This window comes from Haliotis rufescens, unplaced genomic scaffold (assembly GCF_023055435.1).
Source record: "Haliotis rufescens isolate VD_foot unplaced genomic scaffold, xgHalRufe1.0.p SCAF_11, whole genome shotgun sequence".
Classification (NCBI taxonomy): domain Eukaryota; kingdom Metazoa; phylum Mollusca; class Gastropoda; order Lepetellida; family Haliotidae; genus Haliotis; species Haliotis rufescens.
In genome coordinates, this window is record NW_025963791.1 from 32,745,166 (window position 1) to 32,766,625 (window position 21,460).

Consider the following 21,460-nt stretch of genomic DNA (forward strand, 5'->3'; position numbering starts at 1 on the left):
GGACCAGACAATCCAGTGATTGATATCATGAGCATCGATCCACGCACCCGATCCCGCTGACTGTCTCATATTAGGTCAGTAACAACAATCTTGGATTTTTACTGACTACGAGATTAGTAGCTATGCTCTCTGATTGGCCAATCTCACTTTGAGGCATAATAAGAGCTCATATGGGTTATTAGTTCTGCTCTCTGATTGGTCAATCTCACTTTTAGGCATAATAAATGGATATGTGGATGTTGTGAGACTGCATCCATATGCATTAAGCATTTGATACAAAGAAGAAGACATTGCAGAAGGTGTATAAGGTTTTATTTTCAAGATTAATAATAAATTACAAATTCTAACAGACAAGTAATAGTAGAGATTGATTAATAACAAATGTGTTTAACGTGGGAGTCAGCATGTACTCTTAACATATATCACTCCTGTAGATAAAGATGCATAATAGAAGTAGGTAAAACATACACAGAAACTGACTACACTATAGGGTGAAAGTGACAGGCTATTAACAACATAAAAATGAAATTGACAATAGTTTACATGACCTGAAAATAAACTGCTCAGTAAAATACATACATGTCTGTGTGACCTGAAATGTCACAACACCATCAAATAAGACATGGTCCAAAGGATCACCAGTCCAATGGATCGCCAAGACAATGCACATGGCAGGTGATAATATTTATATTAATTTTTGTTGTTTTGGATTGCGATTTTTTATACCAAGAAAAATTGTGTTGTCTGGATTGTGGGACTGAAAAAAGGAAACACTGATTTGGGCATAAAAAAAATTGTATTCAAACGTTTCGAAGTGATCAAATATTTAGGAGTAGAAAATCATTTCTTGTCAAACTATACTGGCAGCCTCTTTAAACTGTAACAATTTACAGAAATACAAATACATGTCTCGAAAAATATTTGTGGACAAGTTATAAATTTTCCGCTGAACAAGCAACTCACCATTCTCAAACACACATAATTTTATTCATTCTAATTATTGCCAGTGTGCATCCAGACAAACATACAAGCCTCACACTGCGTTCGGATGTTGTGCTATGCCACTTGATAATACCACAATACTTCACTGGACGGGACAGTTGGAAACAAGAATCACGAGCACACTGTTCACATCTTTTACAATAATTACACAAGGATAACTCCAAAGGTTGCTGAAACAATGCTGCATCAATATATCCCTGATGTATATATATTTTCGCAATTCTATTACAGTGATCCCTTGCCACAACGCTACCTTAATAATTGATGAGCGTTATAGATCATCGATCAGCGATGTAACGAGGTGGAGTCGTTGGGGGTTGATGACCAACACAACAGTTCATGCTCTGCCTCCCTAACATGATCTACGGTGCACGTTTCCGAGTTTGAAAAAAAGATTAGAAAAGGAGGTGTTTATGATTCATTGTGTAAAAAATGATTTATCAAGTGTTGTTCGCTATAAAAAAACTCATTGTATATCTTCAGCTCTAAAACATCGCTAGACATGATGATGTACCATTTTAATAAAAAGTTTATCAAAAATGTAAATAAATTTTAGGAGCCATGCGTTACTGTGCGCTATAACCGAATTAGGGCTATATTGAAAGGCACAATAGCAAGGGAACACTATATCATGATTTCGTAATGAGGAGGTCTCATTGTTCTGTGTATGTCTTCACATGCCTTTCTCTTCAAAGCAGTTCATCTCATTTCAGGTGGTTAAGACAAAGGAAAGATAAAGCAGTTATGTAGATGATTAAAAGAAATGTGTTACCAGGCATGCAAGTCCATCACAATAAAACAGATGGGAAGGAATCATTTTTCTTCAAGTAAGAAAAACATCCTTTGATTTATGTGCCTCTTTTGCATATGAACATATTAGCAAAATAGATATTGATACTGGAATTGAGATCTCTAAGTGTCAAGGTTGTACCAAAAAAACATGGTACCTGTTGAAATAGATTTGATATTGATATTATATTGACAAGGTATTACTGACAGGTCAAGGGTTAACAAAAACAAACAACATTCAGATATTGACAAAGTAAATATTAAAACAGGCCCTTTATGTCTAGCTCAAGATATATTTCAACAGGACAGGAATTACATTGCTACATATTTCAGGATAATGATACTGGCTTGAACAGTAAAGACGAATGGCTGCAAGGCCAGGATATATATATATATATATATATATAGGTAATTGTTAAAGAAAGTACGTCAGATCAGTGTTATGCCTATACATGTTGTTGCAGTGATGCACCCAAATTTTCGTAAATGGATCCTGTTTGTCGTAACCTCCCAAACAGGGACCCTCTCACAAAGCAATGCTTAACCCAACTTAGACTTATGATAAGAATACTGCTAAGATACCTTTGTGTCACAGGGCCCCTGAGAGACAGGTGACATTCTGGTGATCCTCAAGAATACTCAGGAAAGTCATTTTATTTGTTTTTGTGGAAATATTCACCACATAGATTTCAGATTTACTTATAGAGATTAACTGACATGAGAGGCCATTCTGAATTATCCTCATCCCAACTGGGCTGATCCATGGCTTCCTCGGAGATAGTAAACAGGCTTTCAAAAACACACCAAAATTGGTATTATATCAATTGAAGAATGCAAAAGAATAAATTCCTGAGAATGGTACATACATTGATGACAAATGTAATCAGATAGGGCAACTCAAAGTAGTAAACCATTTTCTCATCGGTGCCAAACTTGCAGGAACCATTAATCATCAGTGCATCACTGTTATTGGCATCGGAACAGTCAGTTGGCAAACTGATCCCTAGGATTGTGATGGCGTGGATATGGACTCGGATCATGTAGGACCAAGATCTGTAGCAGATTCTCAGATCTGTGACATACTTCTATCTGTGGCAAAATCTTACCAAACTACGTCGAGAATTGAAATGAAAAATACAATATTAGATCTTGAATGAATATCATTCTCCAAACCCTTAAGGAAATTGATGCAAAAATTTGTAAAAGGTCTATCATAGTAAGAGTGAATCAACACAAATACACAGGCAGTATGGCTATGAGACATCAACAGTAGAACAGTGGGAATGACATCCTGTTTATAAGATGACTTCTCCGACAGGATCTCGTATAATAATTCCTGCCACAGATTAGCAACCCACCACAGATCGGAGTCCATGTACCTTTCAAAATTCATACCCTGCTTGTCATTTACTGAAACTCAAAACTAACTGTACATGAAGAGAGACTGATGGAGGACAGCTTAATATGAGTTCAAAGAGCAGTGAAGGCACTTTTATTATAGTAAAATGTGATGCATCATATTCTCCATAAGGAAGGTAATAGATTCTTATCTAATTGTTCATATTTGATACAGATGAACAATTACAGCTAGCTCACACCTGATCAGAAAACATTCATGGTTAAATAAATTGAATAAAATCGTTCTGGGTGAAATCACAAATACACATATAATTTGCATATGTTGGATACAAATTTAGACAAAAACATATAATTACACTACCAGCTAATTCTTCTGATCAGCCTCTGTAACTTACTGTGTATGTGGAACCATTACAGGAAGCACTCTAATCTCAACCTTGTTTAAAAACTATGACTTGTCTTAATATTACCCGAAGATTCTGGCTATGTTAGCCTGACTTAGTAAGATACTAGCACCTACGAATATTTGGATGTTCTTTTACCTATTGTGCAATCTGCAAGAAACTGTTGTTAGAAAAATTAATAATTATTTTTTCACTTATTACAATGCTGATTAAAAAGGAGGTACGTATATAGCACTATAATGTCAGCAATTGGTCACTGAACTTTCACAAAAACACACATACAGAATACATGCGTAATGGTCAACCATCAGCACTAAATTGGAAATATCAGCAGATATTGTTTTTGGTGTATGTTTTAACTGTCCTAAGCATATCATAGATAACTATAAACATTACGCAGGAATGAAATTACATACTCCTTGCATAATCAGACAAGCATAGACCGTGAAGGCTAAAATAAAGTGAGAGAAGCATTTCTGCTGTGTCAGCAACTATTAGTGAACCACTATCAAAATTCCTCATCAGTTGCAAATTATCGAATGTTCTAAGCACAATGGCCAGGCACTAGTGAGATTCCTATAAGAACTACCAGTAAAAAATCTTTAGTCTTGATTTTGACACCTTCACATTAACTGCTCTCACAAATCCTGGTTCAAAGGCATCATTGCATCAACCAAACACTGCTGTTTAGGATTTCTTTCTTTTTTTGGACACAATAAAATATCTAGGGCAGTCGACCATGCTTGCAAACACATTGTCAAAAGTTGTTGACTGAGAGATGTTTAACTTCTGTTTAAACACTTACATATTTTACCATTGACATACAAAAAATCTGAATTTTGTTTTATACTACTCAAAATAAGTTAAAGAACACTCCATGGTTTTTTTCAAATGACTATAGTTGATCTGTCATAAAGATTAACTTTAGTCATATGAAACAATCCAGTGTTCAACATATTTTGAGAGGTATATTAACAGTGTAATTAGTTCAAATTGTTCTCATGAAAAAACGCCAGACACAACTATGAAGTTAACAAATGAATCTCAGTCTATTGTCAAACTTTTGATAACATTTTACACTGAATTTCAGTATTGCTGAAACTGATAACATTTTGAGATATATGCATGGGATTCTACCCTGAAAGAATCAATCCTAATGCCACTATACTAGTCCAAACAGCTGCTGAAACAAGCATGCAATGTATGACCTTCAGAGGGATAGGATGCTGACGTACATTTCTTTATGGGACTCCGCCAACCATAGCCATCATGATCCTCCTATAGTCACCCGAGATGTCATCCTAGGTGAAAGACAAAACACAGAGATAGCTATAGCTCAGACAGGGTTACATTGCTGAAACGACAAGTCGTTAATAGCGAAATCTACATCTCTAAAGCCATCAGTAATAAACTTGAGACATACAGCAAGAAAGGTTTCTGATCATGATGACTGTGATGGCATGCTACCAGGTGATAGTGTGGGAAAAGGAGCTTCAACACAACACAACACAACAAAAACACAACAAGCAAACCTGAGCAAAGCAAAATTAAAAATTGCAAAATTAACAAGGAATGATATGAACATCTCTTGTGGTTCTGAGAAAGTATCCATGCAGTTAGCTCAAGAACGCAAGACCAGACATGTGATATACAACTGAGACATGTGGAGGTCTGGCCAGTGGTGTGGTCGGTCAGTGACCACCATGTTAAACTGACCTCCAAGCTACTTCAACGTGAGTCATGAGGTCCTACGTGATGCTGGTTGACCCATTATTGTTTAACCCATATTGCTCCATCATCAACGAATTCAGGGTAGGAGAGTCGACATGATCAAATACATCATTGATCATGATGTTAAACAGGGAGTGGCTTACCATGCTACCTTGTGGCAGACCATTGTCCAGTGACATAGGATCAGACTGATTATTCCCTATTTAGATAGTGATCTGTCTTGAACCCCTCAGACAGCTTCACTATTTGTAGTGGTGGAGTCATATATTTGAGGAAGCTGTCGTGATGAGTAATGGTAATGTCATTCATTATTACATTCAATGATGGTATTTCCATTTATGAAAATAATTGGCCTTAAACAAACATGCTATGATTGCAATAAGCACAACATGGATTTCCTATATATATATTTTGTGTAAAAATGGGCCTGATATAACTGAAAAATATCAAGTTGTTTGGGTTATTGAGATTAATGCATTAAAACAAACCTGTAAATCTCAGTTTAGTAACAAGCATCATTCTTCATACTATTAATAGAGTATGATTGAGACATTATTTTGTGTCGGTGTATATTACAACAAACTTTCGTATGAAGACAATAACATGGTGGTTACATCTTCTATCAGTAATAGCTGCGTGATTCCTTTCCATTATTTGAATACGCTTTCATAAAAATGATATACAATGTTCTGTCAAGCCATTCTGTATATAGTGTGCATGAAAAAAGTATGAAATGATTTCAGCTGCTGATCACAAATCTGCCACTGACTTCATACACAACACAAAGGTTAACTTTTCTTACCATGGAGTGATTGAATGTACATGTATACTATCACATAACCAGTTACTGTTGCCTGTAGTCACACTTGGACTACAATAATGTATTTGTTTTCATATTGCAGGTGTGGGGAGGGGAAATGAGCGTGTGTTGCAGGGATAGACATGGCCACAAGTCCAGTTTCCACCCTTGCCGAACTAGACTGGATTTTCTGCGCTCGATCGTAGCGCCACAAGTCATTACAACTTATGTCGCTTCTATATTTTTCCTATTTACTGATCAGATTCCACCTCTCATATCACTTGCATTTTCTTCAAATAAAAAGGCGACGAAGAGAAGATGATCCGATTGATAATCAAGATCTATATTGTAATAAAATGTGTCTTTTTTAGAGAAGTGCATCAACTCATATGAGCACCTTGATTAAAAACATTAAAAGATTTGGAAAATATCTGTTGACGCTAAGTTATCAATACATATGCTTTGCAAATCCTGCAATTGACCGAAATCTGCACAGCAAATCCAGTTATTGTACATAAATCAAATGTCCAAAATAGGCAGCCAACTTGTTGGACATGACTATAGTGGTGATATAAGATCAGATTATTAAAAGGTACTGGCAACTCTACACACAATGACCTGTCTCTTCATCATGTTCATAAACAATACAACTTGACAACAGCTATAATTACTAGAATATTATATATCAAACATAGACAAAGAATATGTAACAATATGGTTCATTCCCAATTGTGATCATAGAAATCGTTACAGTATTAACTTGCAAGAAAACATTGTGTGTACTTGAGTAACACATTGAGTTTTTCATCATCATGATCATATTAAAAACTCAACAGTCAAATGAAGGTGATTGGTATGAATGATCTCTTTATCATAACAGAGATAAATCACAATGTGTGCCACACAAAGCAGAACGGAACAAATTATTTGGTCAGTATTTGAGCAAGACTGTGAGGGCCGAAGCATTTTGGCTAAATCAAGGAACTGTTGTAGGCTTATCGGGAGGCTCCAACGAGCGCCATCAAAATTCTTCTATAGTCGCCTGATGTGTCATCCTGGATGAAAAAGAATAGGACCTTTAACATGTTTATTGAGTTTCTTTCTTACTTCTATATGAACACAACTGAAAAAAATGGGGCAACATGGCAAAATGAATAAATTCAACTGGCATTTGTGCTTTGGACTACTGTTATTTTTATCAAGTAGTATACCGCCATGCAAACAAGCAGTTAGCCAGCAGGGCAGGGACCAACCATTTTATTGCCTGGCACCAAGAATACATGGTTGCAAGATGTTTTTCGAGAAAGATTTTTTGCTTTTTTTTTGTTTTTTAATGCCCTACTCAGCAATATTCCAGCTATATGACAGCAGTCTGTAAATAATCAAGTCTGGACCAGACAATCCAGTGATTGACATCATGAGCATCGATCGATGACATGCATCAACCAAGTCATAATTAAATAATATTTGTTTTGTGAGCTGCAGCGGAAAAAAATATCCAGTCTCCATACAAAATCCCAGGTCTTTTCACCAGAATATCAAGGTGAGACTTTCTTTGTATACGGCTTAAAGATTCTGACATCCTAAAATATTGAAAAATATTCCAAACACAAAAATATCTGAAAAGCACCATTATGTTAGTATTGCTCCCAATGCAAACTTATGCACCCATCACAATAACTAAATGTGCATGCTGTATCTTAAATACCAAGTCTGATGAGACAAGCAAAGCGAACAATGCTTTCAAGTTTTGAAGGTCCTTTGAGTTTATTTTGTTTGCCCATCTACCAACTAGGCATTTTCACACAAAAATCTGTAACTCAGAAATATAAAGTCTGGTCTTTGTGTTGATCAAATACAAAGTTAACAAATCTTTGTGGTAATTTTGAAAAAGATGCTGCTTTACTTTGAAATATAGTTCTATATTCCATAACATGCGTAAGTAGTAGCTTGTTGAAAGTTCATTGTATTTGGAGAAAGACAGCATTTGCAAATACTGTCAGTTTTATTATAGGGTGGTCACCTCATTTTATGTCAATAACAAGTGCAACAAGTGTACACTAAACACAAACTGATCAATGTATTCCTCACCCATGCAGAACTAGTTTGAAGAAACTTACAATTCCAATTTTAGAAAGAACATTACCGTATTCGACGTAATAAGCGCCCCGCTCTAATAACCGCCCACGACGAGATTTTCTGATATATTGGCTAGTGAACAATCCCAATTAGCACCTCTTCTGACCCCTATTCGCATATAATCGTGTGTTATATGTACCCCTTATTATTGGCAATTAAATTCTGGAAACATATATCTGTCGTACATAAACATTTCAGGCTGTCAGCATAAACAACGAAATTTATCTTTCAACTCTGTTTTTTCACCAAAATTATATTCTGATAAGAGCCCCCTATTTCTAATTTTGAGAGCGCCCTGGACGCTTATTACATCAAATACGGTACCATATATTGTAAATCTTGAAATTAATGCAAGAGTGAATTAAAAGCAAAAAAAGTGAGTGGTCTTTGCTCGCATTAATTAACTTCGCATTTATGCCTCCAAAATGACTATCAACAATAAGATGGCCCAGCTGCACACTTTGGATAGCAGAAATACCAACTTGAAAATAAACACAAACACGGATTATTGAGCAGCAGTTGTAACAAGTATATAACAATGTCATTCAAAGAATAGGAATTACACAATAGGCATCCAGTGAGTTATCACTGCTGGGGTCAAGAGTTCCACCCACTCGTGTCAAGCTTGTTGACACCTTCTCCGCATACCAATCAGTGAACTGTTGTTGGTTCAATCATTTTATTGCTTTTGATCTTCCTTTATGCCAGTCAACAAAGTAAACATATAAACATGTGTTGTTCTTAGGAAAACACTGCTCTACTCAGTGCTAATAAGCAATGTTATTACAGTATTAATGAAGTTGTTATCCATAAGCTGTGTCTACTTCAAATGCTATTTGCTGGGGAAGGGGGAGTCGCTTTGATTTTGAGTCACATTTTTGGCTAGGGGTTCACCGTCGTATTAATTAATTTCCAGATTTACAGTATCTCCTGTTTATTTTCTTCAACAGGTATGAAAAAACTGCTATTTTGTGGAATGTTTTTAAGCTTAATAGTTTCTGATACCTTATAACTGGTAAATGATAAAAAATATAAAAAAGTTTAAACATATTGAAAATGTAAGGTAATTCTGATTCATATTAATTCTAACATGTTTAAGGTCATAACAGTCAATGTGGGATATTGATCTAGGACTGTCCTTGAGACTTTGCTATAATGGAGGTAGGTTAAGTGCAAACCAATGAAAGAAAGAAGGACATGAAATATGAAGTTTAGCAGAGATTTGAGAACTCTGTTAGTCTATTAAGGGAGGTAACTCAATCAGGCCTTAAGCTATGAGTACCAGTAGTAGTATCTGCTTTTCATGCATGACAAAACATTACATATTAAAGGTGGCCAAACTGGATGCCAAATTATGTTAGCGAGTGAATATTGTTTTATCACACACAGTAGGGCAACAAAATCTCACACGCAGAGACGCACACACACATGAAGAGCTCCCCCCACTGTCCCCTGTGTATATATACTGATGGAAATAAATAAGGGAACACTTAGGTTCAGACACAGTCAAATAGTATGCTATCATGGGTTCCCGGCCTTGTCTACCAAATACATGTTGGAAACAATGCACACAAACACATCTCAACATGACAGTAAAGCTTATTTCCCTCTATTTTCATCATTCCCTATTCGGTTTCCATCAGTATGTGTTAATGAAATGAGCATAAATACAATTCACATAATTGGTGCACAATGATAAACAATCCATTTTCATGTTAGGCAACCCACACCCTATGAAGATTTTTCTTCCCTGGAATCTTAATGAGTTTGGTAATACACATCTTCCCGAGGCAAGAGAGTTAACTGACTACAAAAGTCCAGTTTCCACCCTTGACGAATTAGGCTGGTATTATGGAGTTACATTTTGGCTGCACAGTCCAATCAAAATCGTGCCCCAAAATCGAAATCAGGTTCGTAAACTGTCATGCAGATTCCGATCGATTGCAGGATTTGCAAAGCATGTGCACCGCCAACTCGTTGTCAGCAGATATTTTCCAAATCTTTTCATTTTTTTCATCAAGGTGCTTACGTGATTTGATGCATTTCGCAATGTAAGACACGTTTTATCACAATATAGATCTTGATTCACCATTTTGTGTGAAGAAAACGCAAGTGATGGAATCTGACTGGTCCATAGGAGAGGCTTAAAAGGGACGTAACTGGTAATAGCGACTGGTGGCGCTACGATCGAGCCCAGTAATTCCAGCCTAGTTTGGCAAGGGTGGAAACTGGACTTTTAAAGTCAGTTAACTCTCTTGCCTTGGGAAGATGGGTAATACATTGCTTTCAGCAATATTCCAGCAATATCACAGAGTGGTCTCCAGGAATTGGCATCAGACATTGCGCCTACATGGGGAATCAAACACAGGTCTGTGGCTTGATGAATAAACACTTTAACAACTAGGCTACCCCCCAACTTCCCATGAATCCTCATGAGGATGTTTTCAGACAAACATTCCACAAATTTGCATAATGTCCATAGTGATGGAAGTCTTAGATGTTTTCAACTTTGGTGAAATCCAAGTGTACGGACATGGTGCTGACAAACCATAATCAGGGCAAACCAGTATTCACACAGCGATTGCAAGTTTTTGACATGTCTGAGGGACAAGACTCTGTACAACAACTTGCAGCATCTTAGACAACAGGTCCACCAGTGATGCTGTAGCAGGGAACAGCTAGCCTGTATGTGTTGAGTGAGTGAGTGAGTGAGTTGGGTTTAACGCTGCTTTTAACAGTATTCCAGTTATATCACGGCGTGCCAGCTTTGTGGGAGGAAAGCCCGAAGTGATGCAGGTCTTAAATGTTTACCAGTTGGTGAAACCCAAGAGCACGGGTATGGTGCTGACAAACCTAGAAACATAATCGGGGCGAACCGGAATTCGCACCCACAATCATAGGTTTCTGGCGTGCCCAAGGGACGCAACTCTGCACAGCGAATCACGGCGCTTTAGACGACTGGGCCACCCGTGCCCCCTTGTATGTGTTGACTGATGGAACGAAAGTTCAGATGCTTAGTCTATTACACGGAGGAAGTAACTAGTTCTGACAGCACTATGTAACACAGGTTAACAATGCAGTCAGTTTGATTACCATGCCACTATTCCATACACTTAAATTATAAAGAACTGGTAGAGAGTGATCCTTGCACTACAATGGTTATGTATGGGAGTTGTAATAGGCATATAATAGGCACTTTGTCATACATTGCCTGTGACTACACACTCAACATTTGGAATTGTTTCAAAATTAAAACATAAGGAAAATTACATATTCTTTTCTTCCTATTCTCATTGGTTATGGCGTTCTGAGGGGAGGTCTGGTAGCCTAGTGGTTAAAGCATTCGCTCGTCATGCCAAAAACCCGGGTTCGATCCCTGACATGGGTACATTGTGTGAAGCCAATTTCTTGTGTCCCCCGCCGCGATATTGCTGGAATATTGCTCAAAGCGGCGTAAAATCATACTCAGTCACTTTGGCATTCTGAACAAAGGTAGCAAAGAAATTATGCATTATTATTGTAAGTTGACATCTGAGAACTCAAGAACTTACACATCCTTCATTTAGAGTGGTTAAAGTTTGTTCAGGGTTCACCAGACACAAGCTCCTGTTTAGGCTTTGACAGATCTGGTAACCGCGGTAACATATCAGAGTAAACAATGATAATGAACACCTGGAGTATACAAACCATTCTCAGCAGCCATTGTTACCACCAATGTCCATTGACATGGCCCAACAAGCATTGGGTGTGGGGACCAATTCTGACTCACAGTCCATGTAATACTAGCAACCATGTTTTGAACCAAGAAAGCTTCAGCTGATCGAGCCAAGTCGTGAGCTTTTAGATGAAATGAGTATTTGTCTACATCAACTCACCCTGATGAAGCTCTCCAGTGTCTTGCCAAAGCGTTTTGCAAACTCCTCCTTGATCTGAATCATATCCACTTCAGCTCTCGTAACAACAACCCTGACCAGCGTACGATCATCGGTTCCTGCACCCTGGAACAAGCCATATCGAAACACATTGAAGTTTGTTCTACACTAGATCACTTCAGCTCTCGTAACAACAACCCTGACCAGTGTACGATCATCAGTTCCTGCACCCTGGAACAAGCCATATCGAAACACATTGAAGTTTGTTCTACACTAGATCACTGCAGCTCTCGTAACAACAACCCTGACCAGCGTACGATCATCAGTTCCTGCACCCTGGAACAAGCCATATCGAAACACATTGAAGTTTGTTCTACACTAGATCACTTCAGCTCTCGTAACAACAACCCTGACCAGTGTACGATCATCAGTTCCTGCACCCTGGAACAAGCCATATCGAAACACATTGAAGTTTGTTCTACACTAGATCACTGCAGCTCTCGTAACAACAACCCTGACCAGTGTACGATCATCAGTTCCTGCACCCTGGAACAAGCCATATCGAAACACATTGAAGTTTGTTCTACACTAGATCACTGCAGCTCTCGTAACAACAACCCTGACCAGCGTACGATCATCAGTTCCTGCACCCTGGAACAAGCCATATCGAAACACATTGAAGTTTGTTCTACACTAGATCACTGCAGCTCTCGTAACAACAACCCTGACCAGTGTACGATCATCAGTTCCTGCACCCTGGAACAAGCCATATCAAAACACATTGAAGTTTGTTCTACACTAGATCACTTCAGCTCTCGTAACAACAACCCTGACCAGTGTACGATCATCAGTTCCTGCACCCTGGAACAAGCCATATCGAAACACATTGAAGTTTGTTCTACACTAGATCACTGCAGCTCTCGTAACAACAACCCTGACCAGCGTACGATCATCAGTTCCTGCACCCTGGAACAAGCCATATCGAAACACATTGAAGTTTGTTCTACACTAGATCACTGCAGCTCTCGTAACAACAACCCTGACCAGTGTACGATCATCAGTTCCTGCACCCTGGAACAAGCCATATCGAAACACATTGAAGTTTGTTCTACACTAGATCACTGCAGCTCTCGTAACAACAACCCTGACCAGCGTACGATCATCAGTTCCTGCACCCTGGAACAAGCCATATCGAAACACATTGAAGTTTGTTCTACACTAGATCACTGCAGCTCTCGTAACAACAACCCTGACCAGTGTACGATCATCAGTTCCTGCACCCTGGAACAAGCCATATCGAAACACATTGAAGTTTGTTCTACACTAGATCACTTCAGCTCTCGTAACAACAACCCTGACCAGCGTACGATCATCAGTTCCTGCACCCTGGAACAAGCCATATCGAAACACATTGAAGTTTGTTCTACACTAGATCACTGCAGCTCTCGTAACAACAACCCTGACCAGTGTACGATCATCAGTTCCTGCACCCTGGAACAAGCCATATCGAAACACATTGAAGTTTGTTTTACACTAGATCACTGCAGCTCTCGTAACAACAACCCTGACCAGCGTACGATCATCAGTTCCTGCACCCTGGAACAAGCCATATCGAAACACATTGAAGTTTGTTCTACACTAGATCACTGCAGCTCTCGTAACAACAACCCTGACCAGCGTACGATCATCAGTTCCTGCACCCTGGAACAAGCCATATCGAAACACATTGAAGTTTGTTCTACACTAGATCACTGCAGCTCTCGTAACAACAACCCTGACCAGTGTACGATCATCGGTTCCTGCACCATGGAACAAGCCATTTCAAAAACACATTGAAGTTTGTTTTACACTAGATCACTGCAGCTCTCGTAACAACAACCCTGACCAGCGTACGATCATCAGTTCCTGCACCCTGGAACAAGCCATATCAAAAACACATTGAAGTTTGTTTTACACTAGATCACTTCAGCTCTTGTAACAACAACCCTGACCAGCGTACGATCATCGGTTCCTGCACCCTGGAACAAGCCATTTCAAAACACATTGAAGTTTGTTCTACACTAGATCTCACATGTAGGAGGCATCTTGAGTTGTGATATCAACTGCATGACACTTCATGAATTGGCTTGTGAACAAACAATCAAATTTAACATTATGTAAATATTTTGGCAAGCCTCATGGATGTCCTTATGTTTACCTTCATAGAATAGTAGAGTCTGTCTGCAAAATAGGCGGCTTTGTTTCTCACGACCTTCACTGAAATAATAAAAAAAAGTAAAGTTTTGTGATGTCATGAGTGAGTGAGTGAGTATGGTTTTATGCTGGTTTTAGCAATATTCCAGCAATATTACGGCAGGGGACACCAGAAATGGGCTTCACACATTGTACCCATGTCGGGAATCGAACCCAGGTCTTCGGCATGACTAGCAAACGCTTTAACCACTAGGCTACCCGACCGCCCCCCGTGATGACATGAAATGTGGCAAAATACTATAATCACTGCATATTGATGGCATTAAAATGATAAGACAATTATTATTTAATGAAACACAAAGACATCGCAAAAATATATTTCAAGATGAGAAGATCAAGCCGAAATTTATCATCCTATAGGCAATACACTTAATTACAACTGAGGAGGACAAATGTGATTAAACCTTACTTGTGTTTACACTGTGGAACCAAACAAGTTTCATATCACTTTTCCATAGTGTCAACAACACAAACATGAGGTCAGATAGATCTACAGATGAAGAGGACCTCTCACTTTCATCATAGTACTGGACAATGAGTATCACAGGGGACTTCCTAACCAAACTGACTAGCAGTGGAAATAGAATCCGTCCACCACACAGACTGCCAACCATTTTCTATTCTTCATTTTATAAGTTCACTGCAGAGCACGAATCGGTTTCTGAAACCCAGCCACCTCCGTTAGTTTTTGTACTATCATTACTTAGTTAATGCCAGCATTGTTTTTACTGTGCCATAGGTCATTCATGAGTGTTTCCAGAATGTCTGACAGCGCTATCATATTGGTAAACTCCAGTAGCCTCTACACAACACAAAGCAAGGAGGCAACTGACCGATCGTAAGCATGCTCCTCTCCAGGTCCCCAGACATCTCCGAAATGATCGCCTTCTCGATGTCCTGGTTGACAATCCGACTGTAGGCATCAAACACTGCCCGCAACTGGTCATAGCTCTGTGCTGCCAGGATACGGTTGAATGTGTTCTCATCTGTTCCCCATCTCTTCTGGCCTGCCTCATACAATGCCTGTGTGAATGTAACAAATGTGAGGTTAGCGTGATGACACATCTTGATTTGATCTTTCCTGTTCAAACACACTCGTGATGAAGAGTGTACCAAGTTGTCAGACAAAACATAAAGGTTTAGTGAGTAAGTGAGTTTGGTTTAGCGCCACTAAAGGATGCAACTCTGCACAGCACCTTAGACATTTGAGCTACCCATGCTACCAGAAAGGCTTAGCAAAAGTATACTTGCCACTTAATCAGGGGTGCAATTTAATCTGTACTATGTACAAGCCCCAAGTGTGGTAAGGTACATATAGAGGCACCAACTAAAGGCCTGGAATTGTAATGGCTCTTAGATAGCTTTGACATTTGATAAACTGACTCAGGCTAGTGTCAAGTTGTATCCCTTAATGAACATAAATCATATTTCATATTGCCTGAGTGAGTGGGTTGGGTGCAACGCCGCTTTTAACAGTATTCCAGTTATATCGCGGCGTGTCAGCTTAATGTGGGAGGAAAGCCCAAAGTCATGTGGGTCTCCAACGTTTACCACTTCGGTGAAACCCACGAGCACGGGTATGGTGCTGACAAACCTAGAAACATAATCGGGGCAAACCGGGATTTGAACCCACAATCAAAGGGACCCAAAACCCCAAGGGACGTAACTCTGCAGAGCGAATCACGGTGCCTTAGACAACTGGGCACCCGTGCCCCCTCATATTGCCTGAAAAAGCACATGCTGTTATTATCCTCAAACATGGGCATTTAAACCAAACTATTGGTGAAATTCTTTTAAATGCCCTGCTTGTCTGCAAGCCGGTCAAATACAGAATGACAGTGTACATTTCTGAGACATCAACAAACATCAAGCCACAGGCTGAGCACAACAATACAAAGACAGTACAACACTCACCTTGGCATCCTGCTGGGCCTTAGCCTGGTCCACAGGCTGGTTCTCCATCCGGCCTCCCTGCAACCACAGCAGAATATATACAACCCAGTAACCAGTCATTTGAAAATATGTCATGGAGCAATTACTGGATTAAGTCTCTGGCATGTGTAGAAGTAAATAGATGCCAGTAAATAGATGAATCTACTCGATGCCTGCACTATAATGATGTGGTAGTAGCAATACTCACAGTTGTCATGGACACAAGAAGCTTCTTGAAATGTCCTGATGTTTCACTGATGATGTCCTGTTCCAACTTTCGGCCATACACTGAAAACATGATTCACTGTAAGTAACCCTACACATTTCTAAGCCTCTTTCACCAGATACCTCAAACATTGACTTCTAGGTGAGATGTGGTGAAATGGGGTTTATTGTCACATCCAAGATTATTGCACTTAAATAACGGGCATGCAGGAATGTGTGTGTGGCTGCTTGTACTAGTCTGGACTAGTCGATTTTATAGTGCTAGCCCACTGAGATACCATGCCACAGTTTAACATGAATATGCCACTCAGACACAGTATACAGACTCGGAGCCAACCAGTCCTTGTTTTAGCCCCATAATGCGAGCACCAGGCAGGGTAACAAGTACCACCTTTTGTAATGACAAGCTGGGGATTGAACCCCGGACCTTCTGCTCTCTGGTTGAATGCTCTACCACTAGCTAGGCCACGGAGGCGGTCTACATTGACTTCTGATGGAATGATAATGATGCTACTTCAAGTACAGATGCAAATCATTCATGGAATTGAGGAAATGGAGGCAGGTTTGTATGGTTCAGGAAGTGTTCAGGAAGTGTTCATGTACTGTTACTTACTGGCTTTGTAAGCTGCAACCATGGCAAGGACCTGTTTGTTGTTCCTGGTACACAGGATTTCTATCAGTGCTGCTTCATCAGTGCCGGCTCCCTAAAACAAAGAATGAAGCATGGATGCAAGTCAAGGTCTCTATGTGGTAATGCTCCCATTGATGTACTCATCTGGAACTGCATAAATTATTCTCAAAACATATGGAAATCATTGCTTGATAAACTGTAGCTTGCATGTGCTAAAGACGGTTTAAGACTAATCACTGTGAAATTAGAGCGTGTTTGCCTTGCCTAACATCATAAAGCCTAATTATGACAAATGACAATACAGTTAACTGTGTCTAACCCTCATGGCTCTCCTCAACTCATAGGCGTCGTACTCTTCCCGTGTGTACAACAGAGCGATGCAGGCGTCCTCGAAGTGACCACTCAGCTCACTCTTCAAGTCTTGAAGCAGATCCTACAAATCATAGAACAAGGTGTCAACACACAACATACATTGTCAGTAGTTTACTGTATACACACTTCTCAAATACTGACAACTCAAATGTGATTAAAGTCCTCCAGTAATGCTAACAACAGTGGAACTGCACTCCTAGAAAACCAAGTATACATAAGTGGGCACTCATTCTGAGAGTGTTGAGACTCCCAACGTGGTAAAGCTGATATCAGTGTAAGAGGAGAGGTGATGACCTTACCCTGCCAAAGCATGTCTTATACATCAGTTTGATCTGCTGTCTTTGGTCTGTGCTGCGATATCCCAGAATATCAATGATAGCCTTCTCATCAGTACCTAAAACACAATATAGTAGTTTGATTATCTTCTGTGCTGGACATTAAGAAACTAACACCCTGATTAAAACAAGTACATTTTCAGCAGGCACAAGGCCATAAAATACAAGCTTTGCAAACATAGTGTGGTATTAATCCATGTGAAGGAATAGGTGTATGAGAGTGAAAAACTATGGATGACAAGCTGACAAGATTAATCACAGGCACAGACAACAATGGTGAAGAGAGTCAAGGAACAGTTACACCTGTCTGAAGCAAGAACATCGGTAAATGAAGCGGGTGTGATGTGTCCAACAATATTACAGAAAGGTTGCCTACAATCAAACTAATTAATCTGGACCTGCAAAGATCCGGGTAGAATAGGTCTTCAGCAAGCTGGGATATAGCTGAGTGCGATGTTAAACAAAAAACAAACAAACAAAATTATAACGGGATTGAGCAAGGGAGGATTTTGAGAGGGCGTAAATCTTCTGATTTCAACTGAGTATACTTGGTCGAAAGAAGAGGCCATACAGTGGCTGGCGGTCATCTACATGAAAGCTTTACCGGTATGCCACTGGACACATTAAGAATGGGCTCCTACACTGATTCCATGTGACTGATTTGATACAATTAATACATTGTCAACACAGGGAACCTTGTTTACTTTATCTGATGAGCATAATGTGCAACTATAAAAGTGAGTGAGTAAGTTTGGTTTGACTGCTTTGGGCTGTCAGCTTGATTTGGGAGGATAGGAAAACATGATGTAGGTCTTAGACGTTTACCACTTTTGTCAAACCCCATGAACCTGGGTATGATGCTTACACCCCCTGTGCCCAAGCATCATCAAACAGCTGTATACAGTGTAAGAACAGGTGGTCCAAGTCAAGTGCATCCTCGATTATTTAGAGAATAAATCTCCATTCTATTGTGATAAATACCCTGGACCCATTCATCATAGGTTGTTCTGAGTCTTATTCAATTGACACAATGATAAAAGTCTCCTTCATTTCATTTCAAACTCATGTGAGAGAGCATCTTCCCGAGGCAAGGGAGTGAACTGACTGTAAAAGTCCAGTTTCCACCCTTGTAGAACTAGGCTGGAATTATGGAGTTATATTTTGGCTGGACAAAAGAGTCCAATAGTCCAGTCAAAATCACTTTACAAAATCGACATCCAGTTCGTCAACTGCCATGCAGATTTTAATCGACTGCTGGATTTGAAAAGCATGTGTACCGACGACTTAGTGTCAACAGATATTTTCAAATTCTTTTCATTTTTTTTATTCAAGGTGTGCACATTATTTGATGCACTTCACAAAGTAAGACCTGTTTATTACAATATACATCTTAATTATTGATCAGATTGTCTTCACTGGGCGACGCCATTTTATTTGAAGCAAATGTAAGTGATCTAAGAGGTGAAATCTGATAGGTCAATAGGAGGGGCATAGAAGGGACATAACTCTCAATAGCCACTGGTGACGCTACCAACGAGCCCAGAAATTCCAGCCTAGTGCAGCAAGGGTGGAAACTGGACTTTTACAGTCAGTTAACTCCCTTGCCTCAGGAAGATGGTGAGGGAGAAATTCTGTTGGAAGTTACTGATAGGAGAGATGGAGAATGTGACTTCACATCCCAAACAAAGCTGTGGCAGGGAGTGGGTCCAGGGGGTTCATCACAATAGAATGGAGTATACCGTATTCGACGTAATAAGCATATATGCTAGTGAACAATCCCAATTAGCACCCCTTCCGATTGATCAATGTTTACAAGATTTATTTATTCGCGTACAATACGCACGCGTGTGTTATATGCACCCTTAATTATGGGCAATTAAATTCTAGAAAAATATATCTGTCGTACATAAACATTTCAGGCAGTCAGCATAAACCACGAAATTTATCTTTCAACTCTGTTTTTTTTCACCAAAATAATATTCTAAAAAGAGCCCCCTATTTCTAATTTTGAGAGCGCCCTGGGCGCTTATTACGGGGAATACGGTAATATACTCGAAAATCAAGCAGGGGGTTATAGTTACATTTTCATAGTGTTTCAAGTTGAATCAGCTTTTACCATGTATGTAGGCTATCTCCTGCCTTGCACACATTTCATGCATACCTCTAATTTGCGTTACACATGTACACGATACATCGCACCTAGGAGTACACAGGAACATCATTACTTAGACAAGGTGTAACTATGTTCTACCACCAGGTGACATGCACACATTTGTCACACCAACAATACACATTCATCCTCAATTATCCAGTCTAGTATGTCTCCATTCTGGTACAGACTCATTTGCTACCATAGCTTTGTTTTGAACCGCATTCAAAACAAATAGCCCTCTAATCAGATTAACTTAAGCAAGAGAAATGTGCAAAGTTAATGATAAGAGAAATAGAGGATCTCACCTGAGTGTCTTTTGATATCAAAAATATCAACACGAGTTGATAAAAGTGGAAAAACTCCAAGGCTTGCCAAGGAGTTTTTCCACGTTTATCAACGAAAGTTGATATATTTGATATCAAAAGACACTCGTGTGAGATTGTATTTATCATCCAACATCATTCTTCCAACTTTTTCAGTTTGTAGACAGTAATTAGCAGTGTCTTATGTGTAATAAGTACCGCTAACAGCTTCAGTAGCAGAGCCATTAGTGATCTCATTTGATTGTGACGTCATGACCAATGATGTCACAGTGGTCTGCAAAGCATTGTGATGCAATTTTATTGCAGCGATATCTACAAGGTAGATATCGCTCGATCTCACCCAAGTGATATCTCCTGTTTTGGATGATAAATGATGATGTCACTTCATAACTAAAGTTTTTGGCAGTTAATGGTTGCAGAGTATCATAATACAATGGAGACACGGGATAATCGAGGACGAAGCCCAGCATGCATAGTAACTCTCCTGATAAGGATATCTCATTCAGTTCTCATTCAACAGGTGTACACCAACAGAAAGTTTATTGATAAGATAAGTACATCCCCATACAGTACAATTGTATAATTCAGATCCAATTTTCAAAAGAACTTTTTAGTTGCAGTTTTAGCAACTCCCTTCACTATTCCAGTCATAGTTCTTGACTTAACTGAAAATAGAAAGTTGCAAACATCATGCAACAGTAGACTGGGAATGCACATTGCAGTCAGTCAACTTGCCCAAATTATGATTGTTTCTGTGTTATGACTGTAAAGGTTATTATTGAGGGGTTTTAGTATTCAACATGCTGGAGATACTAACAAAATTCCTCAGACCAAAATATTGACTGGCTCCACGCTGAAACTCTCTCTTCAAATATTTTTCAATAAAGCATTCAAGTAAAACACTATTTAAAAATTATCATTAAGAAAATAGGCAAGGAAATCATAACCCATGCCTGAGGGAGCAGCACAAGCAGAGAATACACTACATACTGCAGAACATGTTGAAGCAGTGCTGGGTAATAAAGCTTCAGGTTTTACCAAGGCAACAACACACTAGCACACCTTGCTATTTACATTTGGTCAAGTAAGGGTATCACGTGAGACCAGACAATCTGGACAAAAGTTCTATTAGCCTGCAAAGC

General features: G+C 39.2%; 1 protein-coding gene across 3 annotated transcripts in view; it reads right to left on the minus strand.

Moving 5' to 3' along the window:
* Positions 1–295: 295 nt before the first annotated feature.
* LOC124132491 (annexin A4-like) overlaps positions 296–21,460 on the minus strand; it is a 29,869-nt gene continuing 8,704 nt past the window's right edge. The window contains exons 8-16 of one of the 3 annotated variants that reach the window (XM_046496414.2): positions 17,808–17,902; positions 17,456–17,569; positions 17,119–17,209; positions 16,489–16,568; positions 16,263–16,319; positions 15,182–15,371; positions 14,293–14,351; positions 12,099–12,221; positions 296–4,855 (exon numbers count right to left, since the gene is read on the minus strand). In XM_046496414.2, coding sequence (XP_046352370.1) covers positions 4,796–4,855; positions 12,099–12,221; positions 14,293–14,351; positions 15,182–15,371; positions 16,263–16,319; positions 16,489–16,568; positions 17,119–17,209; positions 17,456–17,569; positions 17,808–17,902 — 869 coding nt within the window. In that variant the 3' untranslated portion in view covers positions 296–4,795. Of the gene's footprint in view, positions 7,140–12,098; positions 12,222–13,508; positions 13,587–14,292; positions 14,352–15,181; positions 15,372–16,262; positions 16,320–16,488; positions 16,569–17,118; positions 17,210–17,455; positions 17,570–17,807; positions 17,903–21,460 lie in introns of those variants that run through there. The other 2 variants (XM_046496415.2, XM_048392593.1) reach the window with 2 other exon arrangements.